The 26582-nt window shown below is 52.4% G+C and overlaps 3 protein-coding genes across 5 annotated transcripts in view; 1 reads left to right on the top strand and 2 right to left on the bottom strand.

The window, feature by feature from the left end:
* The window catches only part of MMP15 (matrix metallopeptidase 15), a 31610-nt gene extending 29301 nt beyond the window's left edge, over positions 1-2309 (bottom strand). The window contains exon 1 of the mRNA XM_051974568.1: positions 1491-2309. Coding sequence (XP_051830528.1) covers positions 1491-1646 — 156 coding nt within the window. The 5' untranslated portion in view covers positions 1647-2309. The remainder of the gene's footprint in view (positions 1-1490) is intronic.
* Positions 2310-3621: 1312 nt separating this feature from the next.
* USB1 (U6 snRNA biogenesis phosphodiesterase 1) lies at positions 3622-13670 on the bottom strand. Of its 3 annotated transcripts, XM_051974564.1 has the most exons (7): positions 13317-13664; positions 12305-12465; positions 11788-11971; positions 10034-10085; positions 9362-9469; positions 8272-8355; positions 3622-8070 (listed from the first exon to the last, which is right to left on the bottom strand). In XM_051974564.1, the coding sequence occupies exons 1-7, from the start codon at positions 13544-13546 to the stop codon at positions 7966-7968; spliced, it is 924 nt and encodes a 307-aa protein (XP_051830524.1). In that variant the 5' UTR covers positions 13547-13664; the 3' UTR covers positions 3622-7965. The 3 variants fall into 3 exon arrangements, with proteins under 3 accessions (XP_051830524.1, XP_051830525.1, XP_051830526.1); XM_051974565.1 differs by lacking the exons at positions 3622-8070; positions 8272-8355 and adding an exon at positions 8366-8876 and having other exon boundaries at positions 13317-13670; XM_051974566.1 differs by lacking the exons at positions 3622-8070; positions 8272-8355 and adding an exon at positions 8794-9001 and having other exon boundaries at positions 13317-13667.
* Positions 13671-19492: 5822 nt separating this feature from the next.
* On the top strand, positions 19493-26462 carry ZNF319 (zinc finger protein 319). Its single transcript, XM_051974563.1, has 2 exons — positions 19493-19685; positions 22462-26462. Exon 2 carries the CDS (start codon positions 22760-22762, stop codon positions 24464-24466), a length of 1707 nt encoding a protein of 568 aa, XP_051830523.1. The 5' UTR covers positions 19493-19685; positions 22462-22759; the 3' UTR covers positions 24467-26462.
* The last annotated feature ends 120 nt before the right edge of the window (positions 26463-26582 follow it).

The following is a 26582-nucleotide window of genomic DNA, read 5'->3' as shown; positions in this document are numbered from 1 at the left end:
TCAGGGAGGGATGGGACCAGCCCCGGGCCTGAGCATCCAAGATAGCTGGGGATGGTTAAAAAAAGGGGGGGGGTTCCAAATACAAGGGAAAGTCTGCAAAGACGTAGGGGTGGGAAATGACAGCATGCTACAAGGTAGCTGATGGGAAGGGAGCCAGCTAAGAAAGAGCACCCGCCCTCTCCGTTTCTGGCCCAGCTGGGTCATTTGGGGTCCCCCTCTCAGACTTTCCAGCTTTGGATCACGGTGGGTCCTGAACTCCCTCCCTCCCTATCTCTGCTTGTTGAGACCTTTCTCTTCCTTCCAGTCCAGCTCAGGCGCCCTGGGTCAGCAGGGATGGACCCTCCCGGCTTCTGAGTGACTTAGTGACTTCTTCAAGCCTGTCTGGTGCTTATCCCCCTCTCATGTCCTGTTAGACTTTCCGCTCCTTGAAGGCAGGGAGCGACTTACTCTCCTCAGCCACTCTCTCGGGCAGGCTCTGTCGGACCTGCACGGAGGCTCCCATTTGTACACAGTGCCGCCGGCTTGAGCCCAGTGTTGCCCACATTTCATTGGGTGGATGAATGGGTCTATTCTCCGGCTCTGAGGGACGAGTCCTTCGAAAGGAGGACGTGAGCCTGCTTAGGGCAGTGCTCACGCTGGCAGATGCATCTGCAGAAGGGGCTCTGCCCCAGCCCGTTCCCTGGGCCTAAGGGCAGGGTTGGGAGGGCTTCAGCATGTCCCCCAGCCCCCCCAAGCCTGCAGGAGCTCCCCGGCTTTGAGGGGCCCTGGGATCCTCCCGCCCCTGGGCTTCCTTCAGCCCCTGTCCTCCACCACTAGTCCTTTGCTTAGGAAGGACGCTGGGCCATCCCTGGGGTTCTCTCCTGCAGACTACAGGTGCCTAGCCCCGTGCTGAGGAGGGAGGGCCTTGGCAGGGGCCTAGACCAGCCCCTGCTCAGCTTGGCCCAACCCTAGCCCAGTGCCCACCAGAGCAGCCCCCGCCTCGCCGGCCCCTCGGCACTGGGGCTCGGCCTCCTCCTCAGCCGGGCGAGCCCGGGGCACTTGGCCTTTTCAGCAGGAGGCAGCACCCACTGGCTGCCGGCTACCAGGAAAGGGGGCACAGAGAGGTTTAGGCGGATGCCCAGCTCTGAAGGTTAATCCCCCGGGCTAGAACGGTCCAGGCAATGGAGAGGGAAGGATGAGCGGATTTCCCTCAGCCCAGTCCCTCGGGGAGACCCTGCTGGCTGGGCCGGGCTGGGCTAAGCGGGCAGAGCCGCAGGGGTCCGGCCACCACCCAGAGAAAGCTGCTCCCTCTGGCCGGGGAGGGGGGTCCTCTCCCCTCCCCCAAGGTCGGGTGAATCAACCCAATCCAAACATTTATTAAGCAAGGGAAGAGCGGTGGGGGGTGAGCAGGATGCAAAGTTTAGCTAAGAAGACAATCAAAGCGAAGGAAGGAGGAAACGGATGGGGAGGCTGGAGGGGCGAGCTCCCCAAGGGGGAGCGTGCTTACTGACCTCGGCGTTGACTTCGTTGTCCCCGGCCACCCCGTTGCAGCTCAGGGGGCCCAGCCACACGAACAGCAGCAGCAGCAGCTCCCCGGTGCCCAGGAGGGTCCCGGCCCAGCCCGGCCTCCGGGGCTCGCCCCGCCCGGCCCCGCTACCGCTGCTCATGCTCGCGGTGCTGGCTGGGCTGGGCTGCGGAAGGGCTCGGAGAGCCCCGATGCTCCGGCTGGAGGTTTCCTCTCTGGGGGGCTCGAAAACTTGGAGCGAGAGCGTGGGGGCCGGGACCACCCCTCCGCTCCCCGCCTTCCTCTTCCCTAGGGGAGCCCGTCCCCTGCGAGTTCCCAAGGCTCGGCGTGGAGAGCCCGGCGGAGGGCACCGCGAGGGGGCCGAGCCCGACGGCCAGCCAGGTGCGGGAGGCTCTCCCGGCTCCTTCCCCGCCGGATGCCGCCTTTGTCTCGGGTTCAGCCTCGGGGCTGCCCGGAGCCGCTGCGCTCCCCTGGGCTCAGCACAGCGCGCCTGCGGCTGCTGTCCATGCCCGGGGCCGGCGAGGCGGAGGCGTGCGCTCCCGGGGCCCCGCGGAGGCGGCGCGCACGCCCCCTCCCCGTGCCCGGGGCACCTCGCCCCCCGCGGCGGGGTCTGCGGGAGGGGGATGGGAGGAGGGGGCCCCCCACGGCGTCCGGCGGGGCGGGGGAGGGCAGGGGCAGCCCGAGCCCGAGCGAGCGCCGCGCGTCCTTGGGGCCGGATCGGCGCAGCTCTGAGCCAGCTCCTGCGCTCGGGGCCCGCTCCCCCACCCCCTCTCTCTCCTCCGCGGCTCTTAAAGGGGCCGTGCGCTCACCCGGCCGGCCGGCCAGGCTGCGGGGAGGGGGCTGCCGGCCCGGCTGGGAGGCGGCGCCCAGAGCTGCAGCAGCCCCGCGTCCGGGACTTCCCCAAAGGCAGGTGGACTGGTGGGAGCCCACGCACCTCTACCCCTTTAAAACTCCTCCAAGTTTCCCCCGGAGACCTGGCGGGGAGAGTGTGGTGTGATATAGTTTGACCCGGATCCCCAGGGAGCCCAGCGAGAGGGGCGGGGCCTCAACTTGAAACTAGCGAAACGCCCCCTCCCCCACCTCCTTCAGCCCTCTGGTGCTTTTCAGTGTGGTTCAGGGCAGAGAAATGTCAGGGATGATTGAAAAAACAAAAAACCTCGCCCTTTGCTGCCCATCCTGCCCTTTAAACTGGGCCAGATAACGATGCTAGTCCTGGCATAAATAAGGAAACGGAGGCAGACAGAGGTTACACGACTGGTGTAGGACCACCACGGGTAGCAAGCATCGGAGATGGAATTAGAATTTAGAGCTGCGAATTCAAGTGCAGCGCCGTCCCCCTGCGCCACCTGGCATTGGAAAACGAGGGAGGGAAAGACGGGGAGACGGGGGTGGGAGAGGGAGAGGGAGACAGAGAAGGGAATAGCCATGAATTTGCCCAGCCAAAGTCATGGCTATCCCAAATCAGGGGCTGGCTTCCCACATCCTCCCTATGGTGCCCACAACGGTAGCTAGGGCTCTTGTGCCAAGGGAACTCAAACAATAGTAGCCAATGAAAGAACTTGGCCCGATAAAGAGCTCTCTCCTTGCCCCTCCTCTCCCTTTTCTTCTGGATGGTTTGACAATATGCAGAGACTTTTACTGTCTTCCTCTATCTTCTGGGCTACTCACTTCTGGCATAAGAGTGTGACCTTTTAATCAGGTGTCAGTTTCCACAAGATACTCTTTGCTGCTCTGTGAGCTGCATTCCCCTTTTATGTGGCAGTCCCCAGCAGCGGCCACTTCCCTAAATCTGGAGCTGCTCTGGGAGAGTTTGGGAAATTGTGTTTTTTCTTCCCCTCCAGAGTATGTTTAAAACTAACCTGTCAAAAGAAGAAAAAGACCACAGACCACTGAAGCTATGCTGCATGCATGTTTAGCTAGGACGCCTCCCAAGATAACAAAAATAGACTAATTTTACTCCCCAGGGCCTTCTAATGAAGAGGAATAAGAAACGAAGGAGACAGTTGTCCTTGATTTCTTTGGAATCAGCTCTTTGGTAAAACAAGCTTTCCAAATCCAGTCCCTTCCTTTGCAATTTGCACAAAAACCATCTGAAACAGACCACTTATGCTTCCAGGTTTGACAGAAATATGTTTTAATCTTTAACAATAACATTTATTCAAAATCAACCACATTGAGAAAAATATTTGGTTCGATGGAAGTTAGCTATTCATTTATACTGCTGAAGAGGGGCTTTGAATATCATAAACAGTGTACTTCAGGGCTTTGGGTCAAAAAAGTTTGCAAAGTTCTTATTTATGATGAAATTCTTGCTCTGTGAGTTAACTCTCCTCTGGATGACTTATATTTCTGGGACAGAACGTCTCTCAACAGGATAACTACGGCAAAACACCCAGATTTTCATTCTGCCCAGTCTATAGAGGTCCTAGGGATTGGGAGCACGTAGGTAAATTTTTGGAGGTCAGTTTCACAAATGTTTGACAATGAGCAGGAAAATGCTGAGGAGCAGAGTTTCTGTAGTGTTCCACGCCCCGCCTAGGCAGAGGAGGCTACAATATGTAAGCAGCTCAGTTCTGCCCCCAAAATTCAGGAGAGCTTATTCTTGGAGAAGGGGAACCTGGTTCAGATCCCAACTCTGATACTTATTTCCTGTGTGATTTTGGCCAAATCGCTTGCTCTCTCTTTAGGCCTCAGTTTCCCCATCTGTAAAAAGGTGCTGGCTTCTGAGGTCAGCTCCAAATCTAGGGATATCATTTTTCAAGGGAAATGGAACAAAACACTTGTGTAATACCAACTTTTAGCAATCAACAACAAAGGGAGGGGTTTCTGGGGATTGTCATCAGGGAAGGCACTGAATGTACCTAATGTTTCCCAAAAGCTGCCCTATTAAGGAATAAGTGCCTATAGGAAGGGCTAGATGGCCCCTCTGGCTTAAAACTGTGATCCATGGATGAAAGTGCCTGGAGGGAAAAGCAAGGCCATATTACATGTACTTTCCCTTCCTTTCACCCAACTGGAGGATTTTGATCTTGCTTACTGGCTATTTAGCTCAATGGGGCAGGAGCTGATTTGCAAATTCTTGGGACAGCACTTCAGATATGAAAGTGCATAGATGAGTTGAGAGGGTAAGTGGCCTAGCTACAGTGTTGGCAGAAAAAGGAGCTACTGGGAAGAATATCTTGGGAGAATCACTGAATTTTCAAGTTGAAGGGGATCTGGGGGAAGGGGGGAAAGCCTTTTACAGTTTACCCAAGTGATCACCTAGCCTTTGCCCAAAGATCTCCAGAGAGAGGGGGGGACCCTCACTGCCTCCAGAGGAACTTCAGTCCCCATTTGGATAGCTTTACTGATTAGAAAGTGGTTCTTCTCACTGGACATCAAGCTTAAATTTGGTTTTTTGGCCAATTCCAACCCATGGCTCACCCTTCTGATCATTTAGGTCAAAATCGAATCCCTCTTCCATATGAAACTGTAGCATTATTTACCATCCTGTAATGTGGAGGACAAGGTACCCTCTCAGGGTCTTCCAGAACCCCATGTTCTATTGATTCTAGGATTTCCTTTCTGAAGCTGTTTGCCACAGTTTTGAGAACAACTACTTAAAAAGTGATCTCTCAGCTTTGGGGCCCAGCCCAATGCATAGATTTGTGCTGTTTACAAAGCACCCCCTGCTGGGCTTTCAGGGCCAGTGCCCCAAGGAGCTTGTTTCAGCTCCCGGTTTGGAGAAAGAATAAACAAGTTGTGTTAATTTCTCTCTTGGATACAGGGCTGGGGGTGGGGCACGGAGGCGGGGGTGGGGAGGTGTGAGAATGGCATTTTCCAGGTGTATAAGGGCCAATCTCCCCCTCCTCCCCCCCAAGCTCTCTAACAATCCAGGATGCTTTTCCTCCTCTGCAGGGAACATCTGAGGAGAGTCATGATTTTTTAAAAAAAAAATTAACCATGACAAAAAGGATCCAAAAAATGGCTATCACAAAATTGAATTTTTTATTGTTTTCCCTCTGTGCTCTCTTTCTCCATTTTCCGGAGGTGTTCAATGATCCCCGATTGTCAAGTCTTTTTATCATCCTCTAACATAAGCTGCAGAGCCCTGAATCCTGTCTCTTCCAGGGGACCACTGAGCTGGGCACAAGCCAAGCTCCCCCACCGATGCTCTGTCATTTTTCTGCCCGGCCAGCCTCCCCATCTCCGAGTGAATTTCCTATTTCCTGCCTCTATCAGCTCCTTTCCATTCTCCCATTGAATTTCATCTTATTGATTTTGGCCCATTTCTCAAAGTCATGCTGCACTCTAATTCCCTATTCAGCACAGCTGGGCTTCCAGTTCCACATCCTTCCCAAATTTGATTAGCAAAATCCATCCTTGGGGTTGTTAATGGAAATGCCTAATAACATCAGGCAGGGCTCTCCAAAGGGACCGGTTTCCTAGAACACTCTTAAGAGGATTTGTTTGTCTTCTGCAGACTCTGTGTTCCCAGTCACTGCCCACAAGTGATTGTGGAAAAGCACCAGCATCAATGACTTGTCAGACACTGTTTTCATCCAGATGGTAAAGGAGCAACGGGGAGACCAGGACGGGTCTGGATCAAACAGAATAGGGAATTGGGACTCGGCTTGTCTGCCTTAGTCTGGGCTTTCTACGGGTACCAGTTGCCGTGGAACTTGAACAGGCTCAGCTCCCCGAAAAGTCAACGAAAAAAGACCAGCTTCATTCTCTCTGACCCAAGCCCAGGAGTATGGTTGGTAACCAGGTAACCTTGAGCTGTCATTAGCACAAGGAACGGTGCTAGATTCCAAAATGATGGTGAGAAAAGTCTTGATGAAGGAGGGTGATTTATGAAATAAAGCCCTTCACTCCTGCATGTACTGGGGAGCAAGGCCCCCATTCCTTGAGATACTGTTTAAAGAAAATGACCTGGCCAGGACTTGGAGGCAAGATGGTAGATAAAGTGAACTTGATATTAAGAAGCGAAGGATCTTTAGAAGGGTATTTGGAGATTTAAAGAAAAAGAATTAAAATTTTGCATTTAAAAGAAGTGAAGGATCTCAAATTATTTACCCTAAATTTCCCATCTGTAAAATGGAGATTAATAATGCTTCTTACCCTAGTCACCTTACCAAGCTTGTGGGAGAATTGGGGGCCTTGGAGGTCATAGGGTTCAATCACTTCATTCTATAGATGAGGAAACTGAGGTAGACAGTCATTCAAACTTGCCTAAGATCACAAAGGCAGTGAAAGAGCAGTCAGATTTCAAAGGAAGGCCGCTTAGTTCTAAGGCTCAGCTCTTCCACTGTATCAAGAAAGCCCCATACAAATGCAAGGTGTCATCGGGAATGCTTGTGGCAGGATAGCTAAATAGATCCTAAAAAAGCCAAACCCTGTGTTAGTCTGGAAGGTGGCCAACGCAAAGGACGTGAGGAAACTGGACGGCCAGACTCCTGACACCTGGGAGCAGTGGGGGTGATGACAGTGAGAGAAAAAGGGGAAAACGTCTCTCCTTTCACCTTGATGATAAATGCTATCCCCGAAACCCAAGAAGCAGAAACAAACATTTCAGTTCACATCATTTAAATATCCAGATATAGTCCCACCAGCCAGTACCAGACACCCAGGTGGCAGCTGGATTTGTTCAGGACAACCCAGGTTCTTTTAGTAGCAGTGAGGGCCTCAACTGGTCCTAAACGCTTCCTTGTAAAATGTCTCTTGCTGCTCATCCGGCAGAAAGGGACAAGGAGACAGAACCTGGGATAGTTTTGGAGCACCAGGAGGAAGGCCTTCATGGGAAAGATTCTTTTTTGGAAAATTAACATGGGAAGCCAGAGGCCGAAGCCTTGGGAGATCCAGAGAGCTCTTCCCAGACAGCCCAGCCCACAAGAAGCATCTGCTCAAGCTTTCCCCCGGCACCTGGTGGGGCTCCTGGGAGGGGGTGAGGGGGATGTGCTGGAGAATCCTGGGGCAGAGCCGCCCCCTTGACTCAGGGGTGGCCTGGGTGGGACTGGGGCAGGGAGTTTCTGGGAAAGGGCAGGGACAGAGCCTCTCTAAGACACCTGGACACCAGAGCAGGACAGGGCGAGGTGTGGAAATAATAATTTTTCAGATTTTGTTCGGAGGCCAAAGGCACAAAAATGCAAACAGCTGAAAGGTTCACTAAGTGACCCCAAAAAATTCCCCACCAGGCCCGAAGACTCAGGACAGGAATCATGGACTGCCCTGCCCTCTGCTGGGCATCGGGGGGAACTGGCCCCTTACTTGGGAAGAAGAGGGTGGGGAGGCCCCCAATCTGGGCAGAGGCCCCCTTCGCGGTCCTAAGTGGGGCTCCCGGGCCAGGGCTCACCATCAGGATGGGCTGGGAACCACGAAGCTGGGCTCATGCTGTTTCTCCTCTATCCTTCATCCTTCCAGAGGAAGGCTCCGTCCCCGGCCCACCAGGGCAGGAGGGTCATGCGCTCACTGCTTGGCTCTCATTTTAACGGGAATGAGAAGAACTTATTCCCGGACTTGCAGCGGACCTGCTCGGCCCGCACGCGCAGCAGCGGGGCAGAGTCGTCAAAGCTGTTCACGGTTTCCTGGCAAACACGAAGCGCCCCTGGCTGAAGCTCGCCCCAAGTCAGGCTGTCCCCTCAGGTGGAGCTGGGAAGGTGGCCCCCGGGGGGGAGCCCTCACCCTCCTCAGCCTTCCCCCCAACCCTTTGGGCCCACATGTTTCCCAGCCACCTCCCTCTGGGGAGGGTCAAAGCCTCCCCCCCTCCCCCCGGCCCAGGTCCCCACCTGCAGCTCCCGGACGACGCCCTCGTCCAGCCGGGACCGCGCGTCTCCCACACACCAGGCCAGGCTGATGTGGAAGGAAGGCTCCTAGGAGAGAGGGACAAGGACACACTGAGGCCGAGGGCAGAGCGGCCAGTCACGGCCCACTGCTGCGTCCTGCCCACGCCGGGAAGGCGGCCGGGCCACAGGAAGGATGGACTGGGTTTAATGACCCAAACCCCAAAGGGTCCTTGGTTTGTCAAGAGTAGGGGGAGGCCAGTGGGCAGTGAGGACCCAACATGTGGGTGATGGTGGGCACACAACCAGGAACTTTTAAATGTTTTTAATGTGCTTTTTTTCTCAATAAAAAATTCTGTACATATTGTGAGTAAGCAAGTCCCATTCCAGATTCCAAGGTCTGTGACGGACTTCTATGGTGACGGTAATAGCTACCGTTTGCCCAGCACTGCAATCTGCAAAGCACTTCACTCTTCTTATCTGATTTCCCTTTATAACAATCCCAATTTACAGATGTGGAAACTGAGTCTGAGAGGCTGTGAGTGACTTGGAGGATTTGAATTCAAATCCTGGGACAAAGCCTCATGGAGATGGGTAAAGTATTCCTTGCCCTATGAGTGGGAAAGATCCTGCCAAGCTCAAAAGGCTTCTAAGCGTGGCCTGTCAAAGTAGGAGGGGCTCAGTTCCCGGGGCTGGCTGTGTGGCCCCTGCTACTCCCTCAGCCATCCACCAAGGCCTGAGGGGGAAGAGAGCTGGGTTGGGAGAGCGGCGACAACTGGGGGAAACCTGAGCTCGGTCACTCATGGACCCCTGCAGACCCCTGTGCTCGTGCGTGCTGCGAGGAGACACCACGGAAGCACGGCTGGCCTTTTGTTTCAAACAACGAAGAGTCAGGGGCTCTGGGGAGCAGCCCCTCCTGGCTCGTCCCTACTCTGGCTGAAGCCATGTCGCAGGAACCCCGCCCCCAGCCCTGCCATCCCAAGTGGCCCCAGAGGGTCTGTTTGGTGCCTTTTCACAGAACACGAGGGCTTAAAGACTAGACGGACTTTCATTTCCCTGGCTGACAGGGGCCCACTTTTACACATTATGTTCTCACCTTGTAGAAAGTTGCCAGGTCAAATTCCTCCATGACTCTGTCGACTTCTGAGACCAAGTCCAGGAAGTGGGAATGCCCCGCGGTGACCTCTAACCCGAGGAAGGTCCTGCTCAGAGAAAAGGGGTGGAGCGTGTGAAGTCCGGCACTCATCCCGCAGGGAGGCTAGCGCCGGGCCCAAAGCGAGGAGGGGAGGCCTGGCCTGGACTACTGGCACAGGCAGGCAGCTAGCGTTTGCAAGGGCCGGCTGCTAGCAGGCGACGTGCTCAGAGCTGGGGGGAAAGGAAAGGGAACGCCCACCCCCAAATGCATCCTGGCTCACAAAACTGCCCTCTCTGCTTGTTGGGGGAGGGGGGGCGTCTCAGAGCCTGGGTGACACTAATCTGTTTAGCACCTTCCACTTTTCCCGAGTCTCTGAAACCCGAGCACCTGGTGAAGTTGGCAGGCTGGGGGAGGCTCCACAAGAGGCTGACGGACGTGCCCAAGGATGCTCAGTTACTTGGGCCCATCCTTGTAGCTTTGGGCATCCCCACTGTCCTGAGCTGGTCTCTCCTAAGCAGAGTCGATAAATGATCCAAACTTTCGGGAGGAGGGGCCTGACATAGCATGCCCATCCTCCCTCCTCCAGAGTGTACATACATGTCACACACACACACACACACACACACACACACTTGTCTTCTCTTGATTTGTGTAAACCTTCACCTGGTTGGCTGTGAACAAGAACCTGAAATTTATAAGAAAAAATGAAAACATCAGTTTCTCAGGGAAGGAAAAAGCAGAAAAATGAATCTAGTATTAAATAACAACACAGAGGCTTCTGGAGTCACTTGGAAGGCAGTCATCCGACTTCCTACCTCGGTGGCTCAGCTCAGGATCCCTGTCCGGCTCCGCACATGCTCAAAGAAGGCCCAAAAAGACAATTTGTGGGCAAATTTATCAGCATGTAGGAAGGACTCAATCCTGCTACTGTCATTTACATCTGTTCTGACCCCTAGAAATAGGACTGTGTGAGAACAACTTCCTAATTCTGTAATTAGATTTCAGTAAACAGTGGAAGGTTGGATTTTATGTGTGAATCAATGGGAGGAGACAGCCCATCTACCGTTAGTGGGTAATAATGTTGACAAAAGAATAATTTGTTCCTTCGAGGCTAACAGAAATAGATAATGAAGATTTAGTTTGGATGAAGGATTATCAGAGATAGAGGAAGACAAATTAATTTTAACAAGTTCAAAAAGTTATATGAAATTATGTGTTTATGTCTTTACACACATGAACACAGGTGTTTCTATGTGTAGGTACATATTCCACACTGACCAAGAAAAGGCAGGGCCAGTGAAGGAACCATAGGTCAGGGGGAGTCAGAGATCGGTAAACAGGGGATTAGTCCCCAGGGATTCCTGACTCCTCCATTATTAGTCACACAGAAAGAGGAAGGGGTCAAGGCAAGCAGGGCATTCCATGGCATGACTTTGTCCAACTTGTCCAAAGAGACAAACCTAAGAGAGACAGGCTAGGGTCCTGCCCTTTGTGAGTAACCAAGCTTTGAGTCTTGGGCAGCCCCAACGCCAGAGGTAATGTTACTTGGCCAGGGTTGAGGACTGGAAACGCACTGGGAGAAGGAGGTGAGAATCCTTGATATGGTCTCCCCGTTTCTAAAACCCAACCAATGTCATTCATTGAATCCAGTCGAATCTTGGGATCCTCATCCAGACTTCCAACTACACCAGCTACTACAGAACCACACTGGGGGACCGGGGTGAGGATTCTTTTCTAGACCTCTTTCTCCTCCACTTATGTCAATATACAGGGCTCTTCTTCTGAGAAGAGGGAAGCCTAGGTGAAACAATTTGGGGGTGGTGCCCAGAACACTCCTCCACCTCCCTCCCCCACATCTACTGACCTAGACTGCACAGAACCTCAAGGTCTCACCCTTGTTTCTGCATAACTCCCAAATGAAGCAGTCCGTACTACCTTTGGAATAATCCCTTCTACTCTGATCCTTGACTTCTAACTCATCTCAGCTGAGAGATTTATTCTTTCGTGTTCTGCAGACTTCGGGTGCCTTTAGGTCCCAATGAGAACATAAACGCCGTAATTTGTGCCAGCACGTTTGCAGGCTGAGTGTGCATGTGTTGAGGGGGTGGGGGTAGGAGCCGAGGTACCAAAGACAATTTCAGCCCTTCTTTTTGTGACCTGCCAACACAACTCCATCACGCTCCGTGGGGTGTCGTAAAATATGAAATTCTGTCTACATCCTTTGGCTCTGGGAAATAAAAGGACTGAGAAGCATCCCAAAGGCTGAAAGTCCTCCAGCTTTTTGCTGATTCCTAGGGTACTCCCCGGACTGCAGACCCAGTATAAAACAGAGAGACAGCTAAGGAGGTCAGAGAGGGGAGATGGAGGTCCGGGGGAAAGAAGCGCACCTATAGAAGGGGGCCATGTGGCCCTTCAGGGACTGCATGAAGGGAGTGATCCAATGGTAGCGCAGGACCACACTCTGTGACAGACTGATGTGGAACTCCTCCATCTTTACTAGCCTGGGCAGGACCTTTTGGGCCTGGGTCATGAGGATGTCAAGCAGGTCAAAAAAATCTTCCTTTGCTTCATCTGGAGGGGAAGGAAGCAGACCGGCACTGAACAAAGGAACACATGCCCGGGAGTGAAAGATGACTCTTCCTCTCCCTTTTCAGAAGGAAGTCACTTAGAGGGGGAATCACGCTTATTTAACCGGAAGGATATCAAGTGCAGGATGTCACCGAGGACCCAGCCGTCCCCTCTAGAAGGGAAGCCACTGAGGTCGGAGGCCGTGGCCCCTGGCCTGGGAAGCTGGACTCGGGGCCTGCCAGGCAGACACGTTGGGCCATTCTCACTCAAGAAAAGTCGACCTTAGAGGCCTGAAAAAGCTTCGGGGGTGGGGAAGGGGGCCCTGCTGTCACTTACAGGGCACCCAGACGTGGGTGGCCCAAATCCCCCTTTCATGGGGGAAGGTGCGGATTCTCCCGCCGTGTTTTTCAACATCATCCACCAGCTCATCTTCTGAATCCGGAAACATGTTCAAGACGCTGTCTGGGAGGGGCAGCCGAGGGGGAGGGGGAGGACGCCTGCGGAATGAAGAGACATACTCTACACATCCATCTTCACCCATCCTGGATCCCTAGAGCTCTACCCACAATAAACAATGGCTTCCTTCCGGGGCACTGGCTCAGGCCGTGCTGGGGAAAAGAAGGCTGCCCAGGCTGGGAAGAGGGGACGTCCCTCTCCGGTGTCCTGAGGTACATGGCCCTGTTGGGGAACAAGAAGCCCGCTGCCAGCCGCGAAGGTTCGTCGCCGCGGCCTCCGAGCGCCGCTGCTCCGGGGGCGGCTCCCCACGCCCCCCACCCCTTCCACACACACGGAGACATTCCCAACAGGTGCTGACTATGTTGAATCTAAGCCCCGACACTTAGGAACGCGACGAGGCCCGGGACCCGAGGGTCCTGCCTTCGGGCCCACTGGGGAGATTCCAAGGCTAGACCAGCCCAGGCCCCTGCTCTCGAGGAGCCTCTTCTCCATCTGCAGAAGGAGGTTCAAAAGCGGGGCCTTCTAATGCCAAAATTAAACGACCCAGAGAGGGGCGGGGGGCGCGAGCAAGCCCGGATCTCGGGAATTCAGGGAGTGCATCCTGGAGGAGGCGGCAAATGGGCCGGGCTTTAAAGGATGGAGAAAAACCGAGCAGAGAACGGAAGCACGTCTCGGCCTCCCCGCCCCCAAAGCGGACCAGGATTTAGCCGCCCGGCCCCCCGCCCCAGGGGGCTCGGAAGCGCCAAAGTAGGGGCAGGGGCGGTCCCTTCCGAAGCACCTCCCCTCGCCTAAAAGCCGCTTCCGGTTCCGACGGAGGGACGCTCGTTTGTTTGTTTCTCCCTTCCCGGGCCGAAAAGGCTTCATTTCAGCGCCTGCTCAGGCGGCTCCTCACCCACGGCTGCCGCTCTCCTTAGGCTCTGCACCGGACCCGGACTCATCCTCTCCTTCTGAGCTGCTGCTGCTGCTGTAGCCCACCAGGAGTGCGGCGCTCATGGGCCCTTCCTGCTCCCGGGTTTGACGGGTGCCTCGTTCATTCCCTTCCCCTAAGAAACCTAGGCCCGCCCCCGGAAGTTCCGCCTCCAAAGCCCGCGCCACCGCCGCGCCCCTTTGCTCCTTCAACATTATCTAGAGGAGGAAACCGCTAGATGAGCCCAAGCTTGGAAGCTCTTCCTCGAGCCCCCTTCCTTCTCTTCCCCTTTTCTTTCTTTCTTCTCTTCATTTCCTTCTCCTTTCCTTCTCCCCTTTTTCTTCTTTTCTCCCCTCCTCCCCCTTCCTTCTCTCTTCCCCTTTTCCTTCTTTTTCCCTCCTCCCCCTTCCTTCTCTTTCCCTTTTCCTTTTTCCCCCTCCTCCCCCTTCATTCTCTCTTCCCCTTTTCCTTCTTTTCTCCCCTCCTCCCCCTTCCTTCTCTCTTCCCCTTTTCCTTCTTTTTCCCTTCTCCCCCTTCCTTCTCTTTCCCTTTTCCTTTTTCCCCCTCCTCCCCCTTCATTCTCTCTTCCCCTTTTCCTTCTTTTCTCCCCTCTTCCCCCTTCTCTCTTTCTTTTTTCATTTTTTTCTCCCCTCTTCCCCTTCCTTCTCTCCTCCCCCTTTCCTTTTCTCCTTTCCTTTTCTTTTTCTTTCTTTTCTCCTTTATTTCTTCATTTCTACTCTCTTCCTCCCTTTTTCTTCTTTCCTCCCTTCTTCCCCTTCATTCTCTATTCTTCCTTCTCTCCATCTTCTTTCTCCCTTCCTTCCTGCCTACCCTTTCTCCTCTCCAATCTCTCTCTTTTCTCCTCCTTTGCTTTCTGACCTGCCTCATCCCTCTCTTATCTCCTATATCTCTTTTCCTTACTTTTTACTCCTCTCCCCCTTTCTCCTCCCTCTTTTTCCTCTTCTCTGTTTTTCCTTACTTTAGGGGGGGGCTTGTGGGCTATCCAGAGGTGCAACAGGTGAGAGGTTGGCCGTGTAATCAGGAATTTTTTAGTTTGTCTGCAATGGACATATACTAGTTCTGTGACCACGATGAATTCACAAACCTTTCAGTACCTTAGACAAATCCGGGAACAATTAATTTGGAAGCCTGTTACATTGTAGGTGCTAGAGACAACCAGGTGATCCAATGGTGAGGAAGCACTAGATCCTCAGGAGGACCTGAATGCAAATCCTGCCTCAGATATTACTAGCTGTAGCCTTGTGCAAGTCTTTTTTTTTTTTTTTTTTTTTTTTGTCTTTTTTTTCCCCTCTGAGGGAATTGAAGTTAAGTGACTTGCCCAGGGTCACACAGCTAGGAAATATTAAGTGTGTGAGACCAGATTTGAACTCGGGAACTCCTGACTTCAGGGCTGGTGCTCTATCCACTGCACCAACTAGCTGCCCCTTTGTGTAAGAATTGTGATTTCTGTGAGTCTCAGTTACAAAAATGAGAATAATCATAGCACTGACCTTGCAGAACAATTGTGAAAAACATGAGAATTATGTGTTGAGTTTAGCACACGACTGAGCATGTAGTAAGCTTTCTAATAAATATTAGTTTCCCTCCCCATTAGGCAGTGAAATACAAATACAAAAAATGAAACAATTCCTAATCTCAAGAAATCTGAGGGGTGGAGGAGAAGACAAACAAATGTAGAAATCTATATAGCAGACCTAGAAGGCAAATAAATACCAAGTTGTATGAGGTATTTTGAGAAAGGGCACCACTACTTGGGAGGACTCAGGAAGTCCTAATAAATTCATAATTTTTATTAGTTGCAAAGCAGGTAAAAACCTTCATTGGCAGAGGAAGTTCCATATACTCTGGTTTTAAAAAAATGTACTTTACATCAGCATATATGTGTGCTTCTATTCCAATAGAATATAAGTTCCTGTTTTGGGGGGCTGGGAGGGCCAGTTTTTGTTTTAATTTTTGACTTTGTACTTCCACAACTGAGTACAGTGCTTGGCACATAATTAGTGGCCATTAAATACTTGTTGATAGGTTTGGACTGGATCCTCTTTTTGACTTTACTGTCAATATCATCTAGCTTTAGATTTATCTTTCCCTCTTCCCTCATATTTACCTTCAGTCTCCAATCAGAATTTTAGATTTGTATGTGAGAGACCTGGATTCACATCTTGGCTCCATCATTGACCACCTATGTGACCACAGACAAATTGTTTTACTTCTTTGAATTCCAGCTTTCTCATCTGTGAAGATGTTCTCTGAGGTCAGGATCACAGAATTTTTAAAAATCTCGAAGCATATATTCCAATCCATGCCTCAAAAGAAAAATTCCCATAATGGACAAGAGTTCATCCAGTTTCTTTGTTCACAACAAATCAAAATTTTTATGTCAAAGTAAAATTAAAATAATTTTGCAACAGTTGGTCTGCCTGATCCTTTCAGAGTTAAAAAAAAAAATAGTGGGGGGGGGGGGAAGGAAGGGAAGAAAGAGGAAAAAGTTCATGAAACTAATGGATATGTCAAAAAAGTCTTTTGTTATATGTAACATTCCACATCCTCAATGTGCCATTTCTACAAAGAAATAGGAAAGTATCTTCTAATGTCTCTTCAGAGGATCAAATTTGGCCATGATAATTTTATACTATGCAGTTTCTATTGTTTTGTTGCTGTTTCCATTTATATTGTGCAGTTGTGTAAGTTATTAGCCTTGTTCTTCCTTTATTTTGTATCAGTACATATGCATCCTCCTGTGCTTCCCTGTATTCATCATATTTATTGTTTAAATATTAATTTTTATAGCACAGTACTATTCCATTACATTTATGTACCACAATTATTCAGCTGTTCCCTAATTTCTAGTTCTTTGCTAACACTGCTGCTGTGAATATTTTTGAGTGCTTATAGGGTCTTTATTTTTGTTATTTCCGTTGGAATTTTTGTTCATGTGTGTCCTTCTTTTTTATGATCTCTTTGTGATATAGACCTAGTAGTGGTATTGCTTTGTTACATTATGTAATCTAGAGCCATTCTACTGATTCTTCATAGCTTCACCAACCACTCATGAATATTTCCAGCTTTCCACTAATGTTCCAACATTGACTTTATTCATTTTTGACTAATTTACTGGAAATGAGATGAAATTTCAGGTTTTGAGTTTCATTTTTTTTTATTAGTGATTTGGAGTATTCTTTCATATAGTTATATATAGTATATATTCCCTTTTTTTTATGAACTGTGTATATAACATTTGACTACCTATCTAGTCAGGAATTGCTTTTGGTCTTCTGTATATGTTAGTTTTCTATAAATCTTGATAAAAGATTGTTTTCAGAGACTTAAGGAAAGAGAAGGCTAAGTCAGAAAAATACTAAGATAATAGAGTAGAAATTTAGAACTTAGGTTTTGAATCCTTGGTTTTTTTCCCCTTTTTTGTGTGTGTTTTATTTTCCCTGAATCTTACATTATGTTTATGCTCCCAGTGCAGGTGTCAAGATAGGAATTCTCTTTGACCTAAAGAAAAACTAAGGGAATTTTGGTGACAGCCTTTTTGCTATTGGTGACGTTGTTAGAATCCCTAAAATTTGGGATTATAGAGATCAAAACTGGTAACTTAGCTAGTGGGACTCATCCCTTATTGCCCTGTTGGTGTGCATTTCCTAAGTGGGGAAGTCATTGACAAATATAGTAAAATATGGGGAAAATGTTTTCCATTTGCATAGGAAAACAGGTATAGTAACTTAGTTTCCTGAATTATGAAATTATGGAATTGGAGTAGTTGCCCTCTCTGTCCCTTGTAGCTCTCCACTTACAGTTTCATAATTCTTTTCCGGGATGACTCCGTAGAACCCTTTTGGAAAGCAATCCAGTGATCTCTCTACTGAGTATGCTCCAAAGATTCAATAAAGGGTGCCCAAATAGAACTAAAACACTATAATAAAAAGCTAGAAATAAATCATATCCTCAACATTTGGATTATGGCAACAACAACATTATAGTAAATGACTATTGTCCTTTAAAGCATGATGAATATGAAGATTTTAGAAAGTCATGAGACTAATAATATTTGTATAATGCTTTAAAGCAGGGGTCCTCAAACTTTTTAAATGGGGGCCAGTTCACGGTCCCTCAGACTGTTGGAGGGCCGGACTATAGTAAAAACAAAAACTTTGTTTTGTGGGCCTTTAAATAAAGAAACTTCATAGCCCTGGGTGAGGGGTCGTCAGGTGCCGCATCTGGCCTGTGAGCCGTAGTTTGAGGACCCCTTAGAAAGGACTTTACAAATATCTCATATCTAGAGCAAGAACTATGGAATCTGAATGCAGATAAGATGCATTCACTTTTCACTTTTTCACTTTTTGTCTTTTCTTTTTTGTGATTTTTCCCTTTTATTCTGATTCTTCTTTCACAACATAATGAATGTGGAAATATATATTACCTATATCAAATTTTTTGCTGTCTTGAGAAGGAGGAAGGAAGAAAAATTTGGTGAAACGTATTTTTACATTTACATTTTACTAAGTGTAGAAAGCCAGAACGCCATAACTCTGAAAAGGTGTATTTGAATCTAGGTCAGCACAGTACTTATAGTTAAGCACATACTTATTGTAATGTAACGATGTAATGGCTACAGTTGGCCGGGAATGCTCAGTGTGCTGTAGTGACATAATGGTACCGAAGTATTTAAGGGCTGGAAGGACTCTGAACCAGCCTCCCAGCCACAGTTCTCAGCCATAGACACAGAGAAAACTTCAGGCTCCAGATTTCAGATGCTAGACTCCATCTTTGACCAGCCTTGTGGTGGCTGTCCTGCTTCCTTCACTCCTCCACTAAGACCAAGGACTCGGCTGATCCCGAGGTCCTCCAGAGAACTAGTCGGGACATTACAACTGAGTATTTTACATGTAATTGGGAAAAACCCAAAATATTATTAAAAGAAACAACAAAACAAAACCAAGTACTATCTCATTCTATCTTCACAAGAAGCCTGGGACAAAGGAGCTGTAATTATCATTCTAATTTTATAGGAGGAGAAAGGAAGGCAGTCTAAATTGAGATTGATTATATACTATGCCACCTAACTACCAAGTGCAATCTACATAACTACCACAATGTTAATAAATGTCTATAGGGGAGGCAACAAAGTATCAGAGTAAGATGCTTGACCTGGAGCCAAGGAGCAGAGTTCCAATGGCGCCCAGCTCTGCCATTTCTTAGCCAACTCCAGTTTCCTTGCTTGTAAATGAGGAGGAGGCTGACCAGATAGTCTCTCTGAGGCAGCTCTAGGATGAAGTCAGGATCCCAAGATCCTCCGTCACTTAAATCCACCCTGGAACTCAGCTTCCGCTTCTCTAAACGAGGGAGGCCTTGGAAGATGCTTCTTGCCCTAAATCTTGATCCTAAAAAATATGAAGGATGCTGCTGGCTCCATAGGACTGGAGGTCAAGCCCAAGGCCTTTCTGTTCACTAAGTACGAAAAGCAGAAAGGAGCACCCACAGTGGAAAGTTCCCCGGGATCAGGGACGACCACAAGGAGAGTTCGGTGCTTTCACGGAGCCTTTTATAGGAAAGCACCTCGGGGATGTGGTGGGATCACTAACAGACGGCCAGGAAAATGTGCTTTACTTGGGTGAGTGGTGGCTGGGAAGCCCCTCCCTAGATCGACCCGGTCAGGGACCACGTGCGGGAGGAGGGGGCGGGGCGACGTCCTCCCTCCCTCCGCAGGAGTCGGCTCTGCGGAGGGGGCGGGGCCGGGACGAGGCCCTTCCTCTCTTCTTCCTCCCTCGGTCCACAGGAGTCGGTTCCGCGGAGAGGGCGGGGCCGAGGGAGGTTCTCACTGTAGCCACGCCCTCTCCCCGCGGCCTGTGCCGCCGCCGGGTTCCCGGCAGGGGGCGGCCTCGCCTCCTGGGCCCTCGCGCGCGACTCGTAGCCCGCTCCTCCCCCTTCTCCCCCTCCCGCGGCCCCGCCTCCCGGCCCCGGCCGGCCCCGCGCCCGTCACTCACCCTGGCTTGCACACTCACTCACACTCACGCTCGCCTCGCACGCTCGCCCTCGCCCTCGCCCCCCGCCCCCGCTCCAGCCGACGCCGCCCCCCGGCCCGGAGCCCGCCGGACCCCCAGGCCCCGCCCGGGACCCGCCGCCGCCGCCGCCGCCACCGCAGCTACGCGAGGCCGGGGATCGGGAGGGACCCGCAGGCCGCGCCCCCGACCCCGGCCTGGCCCGGCCCAGCCCCGGCTCTGGCCCGGCCGCGGAGGAGGAGGACTAACAGGGGGAGGAGTCGGAGTAAAGGGCAGCTAGCAAGGAAGCCAAAGGGGAAGGCGACCCCCGGACCCTCGGCAGGCCCAGGTGAGACCGAGGGGGACCCGGGCTCAGCGCCCCCTTCCCCCTGTGCTGTGCCGCGATCTCCCTGCAGAGCGAACCCCCGCCCGGGGAGGCCCCAGCCCCGAGGGAAACCCGGACCCTCCAGTTCCTCAGGACAGAGAGAGACTTCGGCCCTCCTCCTCCTCCCCCCCGGGAGAAAGAGAGCCCAGACACTCACCCCCTGAGAGAGAGCGCGATCCCCCCTCCCACGTCCCGACCACGAAGGAGATGTCCCAGCTCCTCTAGAGTGAGAGAGCTCTGCCTCCCGAGGGAGACCCCTACCCTTCCAAGGGAGACACCCCCAAGAGAGACTGCGGCTTCCCTAGAGACACCCGGCCCCGAAACATCTCGACCCTCCTCCCCAGAAAGACACTCCGATCCCCTTACAGAGAGACTCTAGCCTCAGTGGTGACCTGCCCTGGGAGACCCCCTACCCCTCAGCCCTCCTCCCTCCCTCCCCCCTCCCTCCACTTTCTTAGCCTTTAGTGAGACCCCAGACCCCAGAGAGACTCCGGCCCCAGAGAAACCCTTATCAGTCCTCTTATCTCCCCATCTCTTCTCCCCAAATGTCCCAGCCCTGTTCTCTATCTCCCCCACACCCCCCAGACTCCTCTCTCTGTCCCCTTCTTTTCTATACTTCTCCCTACCTTCCTCTCTGTTCCCCTCCTCTTCCTCATCCCCCCAGTCTCCCCAGTCTTCTTCCTTCTGTCCTGCTCTTATTCTTCCAACCTTTCTCTGTTCTCCCTCTTCCTCACTCCTCCAACTTTTCTCTGTCCCTCTCCTCTTTCTCACTTTGCACAACATTCCTTTCTCTGTCCCCTCCTCTTCCTCACTTTCCACAACCTTCTTCTCTCCATCCCCCTTTTCCTCACTCCCCCAGCCTTTCTCCCTGTTCCTCTCGTCTTCCTCTCTGCCCCTCCTCTTTCTCACTTCTCCAACCTTCCTCTCTCTGTCTCCCTCTTCTCCCTTCCCCAGCCTTCCTCTTTCTGCCCCCCTCCTCTTCCTCACTCCCCCAGTCTTCCTCTCTCTGTCCCCTTCCTCCTCCTTCCCCAGTCTTCTTCATTTCCCTTATTCCACCAGCCTTCCTCTTCTTCACTGCCTCTTACCTCACCTCTCCTGTAATCCTTTCTATCTCCAGATCCCATCTTCAAACATCCCCTTTCCTTAATCCCCTGCTTCCCACTCCTCATTTTTCAGGGGTCCTTGCACTTGCGCCCACAGTCCCCTGCCTAGAGCCTTCCCCAGCCCAGGTGCTGCCTCTTGGCATTTCCTGCTGCCCAGGGAGCTGGGAGCGGGAGCCGGTGCGCTGGGGCCGGGACTGGTGTGCTCAGGCCGCTGCCCTGGGAGGACTTAGCTGGGAGAAGCCCCAGACTGGGATCCAGGCCTTTCCTCTAGTTTATTGTGGCCGTTGGTTGACTTGGGCCCGGTGGAAGCTGCCTCACCGGCTTTCTGGGAGCGCCGCTGTCTGTGTTTATTGAATTCCTCCCGGCCCCTGTTTTCGATTCTGTCCCAATGGCAGCTCAGCTGGGCAGGGCAGGGGTGGGGGCTGGGGAGCCGGATCAGCTTTCACTGGGATTCAGAGGGAGAGAAAAGGCTTCTGGAGGGCTGGGTGTGGGGGGCTGGCTTCTCCCTTTTCTGGAGGCTGCCACCCGGAGTCTCCTGGTGCTGTATAGGGAAAAAAGGTGTGTGGAACCTCTGGATTAGGGCAGACCAGAAGCCAAGATGTTGAGGGGAGATGTTTATGTTGGAGCCACTCTGAGAACCAGAGCAGATTGCTTAGAACTCCGGCTTTCCTGTGCAAGGGACTTCCTTCGATTCTCCTCTTTCCGACTTGCTGCTGCCTTCTTGCACCAAAGCGAGCTAGTATTCAGTTGCCGATTTCTCCCTGCAATCCTCTGTCCTTCCCCCCCCCCCCCCAACAGATATTAGTGTATGACAGTGAAGTCTGGTTGTTCCTTCAGAACCCAGTGGGAGCCAAAGTGGCTTTGAAGGAAACACGCCAGGATTATGAAATGGATACATGTTAGCATCGAAGTCAGAGAAAACCTGGAATTGGCGAATGTTTACATGTTACCGTGGGATATTCTTCCTGTTGGACATTTCCTCTGGTATGGTTGTTACCTTAGATGGCCACAAAGTCACTGTGGAGAGGAAAGTGTGTGAAGTCAAGTTCCAGGCTCTTGTCTGACAGAACCATGTCCGTGGCGGCGTGCTGGCTTTGAAGGAGCTTCTTCGTCCTTAACTGTTGTTAAGGATCATTAGGAGATGGAACTGAGACTAGGCTGCTCCTCAAACCCTAAAAGGCCTTGATTTATACTCACAGAGTATGCCCCAGTAGAGAATGAGGAAGAGGAAGGACAGATGAGCCCTTGTGAATCGTAGCCAGATCAGCCCAGACTGTCCTTTGTGAGACAGCCGATTACCAGGCACAAGGGAAGTCTAAAGGGAATATGTGTGTATTGCAAAGGAAGCTGCTGGGAGACCGGTGTCCTCTGGCTTGAGGATGGGGAAATGAGGGCATATGTCAAGGCAGCTGCTTATGGTGGCCAATCAGGAGAGTGGCTCTCGCTTAGTCATAAGCTGCTCTCTGCTCCCTGATGGGAGTTTGTTCTAGTCCTGGCTACAGGTTGTGATTTTTTGCTAGACTTTCTTTCCATTTAGACAATGGAAGGAGGTAGAGTGCTAAGCCATTGACTGCCCTGTGATATTCTGATTTTTCCCAGTCTGTGTCATTTGACTGTGTTTTCTGTCTTCCCTACAGAAGTATTCGTCGTGGGCGCCAAGTTCTCCCTGCTCTCCCTGCCGGCCCAGCCACTGGTTAAGGAATTGTTGCCAGTCAGCTGCAGGGCACTGTCTGGTGCTTGCATGTCCTTTTGGTCAGTGACTTGAGAGTTAGCTTAGTAAAGAACTTTTTGCTATGCCTCCGATGTCAAAAGAGATTTAGCTCCTGACCGAGGCTGCTGCCTCCGCCTCCACGTGGCCGATTCTTTCTGTGTGTTGTCACCTCAAGCGGGAAACTGAAGCCGTTACTGTCCAAACCCTGTTTCCTTTTCCCAAGCATGTCAGAGAGCTGGCAGCAGCAGCCTCCCCCGCCGGCCCCTCCGCAGCAGCCCCCGCCTCCCCCGCAGCAGCAGCAGCAGCAGCACCATGCCGAGCCCCCGCCCGCCCTGGCGGAGCACTCGATCCCCCCGAGCGCAGCCGAGAACCCGCTGGGCTGCGCCGTCTACGGCATCCTCCTGCAGCCCGACCCCAACTTGCAGCACCACCAGCACCCACCCCTGCAGGCCCCCGCGGAGCCGTCCCCCAAGTGCGGCGTGTGCGGACATGACTTGACCCACCTCTCCAGCCCCCACGAGCACCAGTGCCTGCCCGGCCACGACCGCTCCTTTCAGTGCACTCAGTGCCTGAAGATCTTCCACCAGGCCACGGACCTGCTGGAGCACCAGTGCATCCAGGTGGAGCAGAAGCCCTTCGTCTGCGGCGTGTGCAAGATGGGCTTCTCGCTGCTCACCTCCTTGGCCCAGCACCACAACGTGCACAGCGGGAGCGTGATGAAGTGCTCCATCTGCGAGAAGACCTACAAGCCGCCGGAGCCCGCGCAGCCGGCGCCCGCGCCCGAGCCCGTGGAGAAGCCCTACAGCTGCTCCATCTGCCAGAAGCCTTTCAAGCACCTGTCAGAACTGTCGCGGCACGAGCGCATCCACACGGGCGAGAAGCCCTACAAGTGCACGCTGTGCGACAAGAGCTTCAGCCAGTCGTCCCACCTGGTGCACCACAAGCGCACGCACAGCTCGGAGAGGCCCTACAAGTGCACCGTGTGCGAGAAGACCTTCAAGCACCGCTCGCACCTGGTGCGCCACATGTACGCGCACTCCGGGGAGCATCTCTTCAAGTGCCCGGCCTGCGAGCTGCACTTCCGCGAGTCCTCGGAGCTGCTGCAGCACGCGTGCACTCCCAGCGGCGAGCGGCCCTTCCGCTGCGGCGAGTGCCAGAAGGCCTTCCGGCGGCCCTCCGACCTGCGGCAGCACGAGCGCACGCACAGCGAGGAGCGGCCCTTCCAGTGCGACCTGTGCCAGATGAGCTTTAAGCAGCAGTATGCGCTGCTGCGCCACCGGCGCACGCACAAGGCCCCCAGCACCCCCACGGAGCCCTTCAAGTGCGCCCTGTGTGAGAAGGGCTTCTCCCAGCCCGGCCACCTGGTCTACCACCAGCACGTGCACAGCCTCGAGAGCATCTTCAAGTGCGGCGTCTGCCAGAAGGGCTTCGACCAGTCCTCGGAGCTGCTGCGCCACAAGTGCGCCCAGAGCGCCGAGCGCCCCTTCAAGTGCACTGTCTGCGCCAAGGCCTACAAGCGCGCCTCGGCCCTGCAGAAGCACCAGCTGGCCCACTGCGCCGAGAAGCCCCTGCGCTGCACGCTCTGCGAGCGCCGCTTCTTCTCCTCCTCGGAGTTCGTGCAGCACCGCTGCGACCCCGCGCGCGAGAAGCCCCTCAAGTGCCCCGACTGCGACAAGCGCTTCAAGTACGCCTCGGACCTGCAGCGGCACCGGCGGGTGCACACGGGCGAGAAGCCCTACAAGTGCCCCTCGTGCGACAAGGCTTTCAAGCAGCGCGAGCACCTCAACAAGCACCACAGCGTGCACGCCCGTGAGCAGCAGTACAAGTGCATGTGGTGCGGGGAGCGCTTCCTGGACTTGGGGCTGCTGCAGGAGCACAGCACCCAGCACACCGCCGAGGGGGCCTACCAGGTGGCCGCCTGTCTGCCCTGAGGGGCCCTTGTCTCTGGGCTGCCCCCCAGGCCTTGCGTGTGACCGCAGTCGTCTGCAGCGCACAGTGTCTTCACTGAGGTGTCCATTAAACCACTGTGCTGTGGCAGGAGGATCCGCCTTCGCTCCCTCCCGATCCGTGGCTCAGAGCCTGAGCTGACCTGGGCAGGGGGGCCTCAGCAAGCGTCCCCCCTCCCTAGAAAGAGGTTTGCAGCCTTTTAGTGGCACTGGCCCTTTGAGGGTCCATTTGCCCCCTCTCTGTGAGAGAAATTCAGAGCCACACCAGATTAGAAACCGGTTTTTCCCTCTTCCCCGGGCCCCAAAAGTGGAGGATCAGCTCGCCAGGCCCTTCCTGACTTTTTTCACCTGAAATAGAAATGAAACAGAGCCATGAGGAATAGTTATGTGGCACATGAGAAATCCGCCACGGCCCTTGCTCACCTGGGCGGTGGGTTAGGGTGTGTCCCAGAGCTGCCCCGTCCATGGCTGGGCCGCCTCTTACTCTCTTCAGCTCTAGAAGGAGGAAGCACTCGGCCTGTGGAGATCAGTCCTACCAGAGCCTGGTGACCTTCCTTTGGAGTTGTCACAAGGACGCTGTTTTAACCATTTGTTCAAATAGGAAACAAGACAAAAGCTTCCTTAGCGTTGGGAGAAAAGGACTGAGAGCTTTTCCTGATGGAGGAGGAAGCCTATCTTCTGTGAGGGTTCAAAGATCAATTTCCCTATTTTAAGGGCAGCTTCATCTCCTGCCACTTTGGGGTTGCTTAGCACTTCACAACATGCCATCTTAAAGTGGCAGACCTTTGCAGGGCAGGACCACTGGGTATGATGACCAGAACACGTGGACATCCAAGGGCAGAATGTCACCAATGACTTTTTGTTTTTGTTTTTCTTTCTTAGCAGGGGCATCAGGTCTCCTGCCCCTTTCTTATTTAAATAATAATGTGAGGAGGCTTCTAGTCAGATTGAACGGGTGGGAGCTAAGCTTCCCCCAACACCTGTCCTCATGGTCGAGACCAGGTTTGGTCTTGTAGGTTTGGAGTTACGGGGAAGGGCAAACTTTTGAAGGAGAGTCTGGTCGAGGGATCAGGAGTGAGTGCTGTCCCTGGGTAGTCCTTCTGTCACTTGACCCCTTCTTTCCTCTCCATGTGAATGATTGTATTGAGTTGTGACAAGAGGAGCATTCCATAGCCAGCAGCCTGGGTGGCCCGATTTGTCACAAGACAAGGATGCTTCATTCGGGTCTGGACGCCTCCTGGGTCAGAGAGGTGATTCCTGGCGTTTACTCTGGCTGCTTGTGGGGCATTTTGAGTCTTGGGGAGGGGGTGAGGGAGGGAAGGGGGTAGAGGCGGGGCAGGAGTAGAAGAAGGGGAAATGGATATTTAAATGGAACAAAGACAAATAACCAACCTGAAAACCGCCTGGCCAGAGCCGGTCCCATGCATGCTTCCTGCCATATTTAATGGTAAGGTAGACCTCTCAGCTTCTCTTCAGAAACCATTTGTTCAGACTGACTGATTAGCAATGAAGCTGGGCCTATTTGTGCCCCCAACAAAATACTAGGAAATTTGGTGCAAACTGGGAGAGAGACTAAATGTTTATTTTTAAATCAGCATCCCACTCTCTTCACTCCCACTCTACCTGTCCGTGGTCCTGACACTTGAAAGGGGACTGCAAGCAATTTTGATCAAGGTGTCCAGTGGAGCTGTTCTCACGCTCAGCTTTAGGGAGTGTAAAAGGAAACAGTTCTCCTCTTCCTCTCCATGAACCCCACTTTCAGGCCAGCCCTTGGGGGGGGGGGGCTTCTCCTTTCCACATGACTGTTAAGCTCTTTGTACTTTAAGCTGCCTCAAGAGATGTAGAACCTGACCTTACAAAAGTTGCTGTCTGCTATTTTTCATTTTGCTTTCTAAAAGCAGTTTGTTAATATTCACAAAGTTGTATAGTTTAATTTCATGTCATTTTGGATCTTCTATAAAAAAGACATACAAAAAAAGAATTCCTTGGTTTTAGGTAGCCATTTTGGTTGTTGTTATCATTTAGTTTAAGGTACGCTTGTAGAAGTAAAACCACAGCCATCTCAAAAGAAAGCTAAGTTATTGAAGTCATTCTTACAAGG

Source organism: Antechinus flavipes, chromosome 2 (assembly GCF_016432865.1).
Source record: "Antechinus flavipes isolate AdamAnt ecotype Samford, QLD, Australia chromosome 2, AdamAnt_v2, whole genome shotgun sequence".
Classification (NCBI taxonomy): domain Eukaryota; kingdom Metazoa; phylum Chordata; class Mammalia; order Dasyuromorphia; family Dasyuridae; genus Antechinus; species Antechinus flavipes.
Note: the sequence above shows the minus strand (reverse complement) of the source record. Positions and strands in the feature narration are given on the sequence as shown.

What these genes read in the sequence shown, in the direction of transcription:
- USB1 (XM_051974564.1), bottom strand. Translation starts at nt 13,546, where the DNA reads ATGTTGAAGGAGCAAAGGGGCGCGGCGGTGGCGCGGGCTTTGGAGGCG. An exon ending in ACACAAATCAAGAGAAGACA is followed by an intron (nt 9,470 to 10,033) that starts AGTGTGTGTGTG and finishes TTTTCTCTGAGC; the next exon opens with AGGACCTTCCTCGGGTTAGA. An exon ending in GCGTCGTCCGGGAGCTGCAG is followed by an intron (nt 8,071 to 8,271) that starts GTGGGGACCTGG and finishes CGTGTTTGCCAG; the next exon opens with GAAACCGTGAACAGCTTTGA.
- ZNF319 (XM_051974563.1), top strand. Translation starts at nt 22,760, where the DNA reads ATGTCAGAGAGCTGGCAGCAGCAGCCTCCCCCGCCGGCCCCTCCGCAG.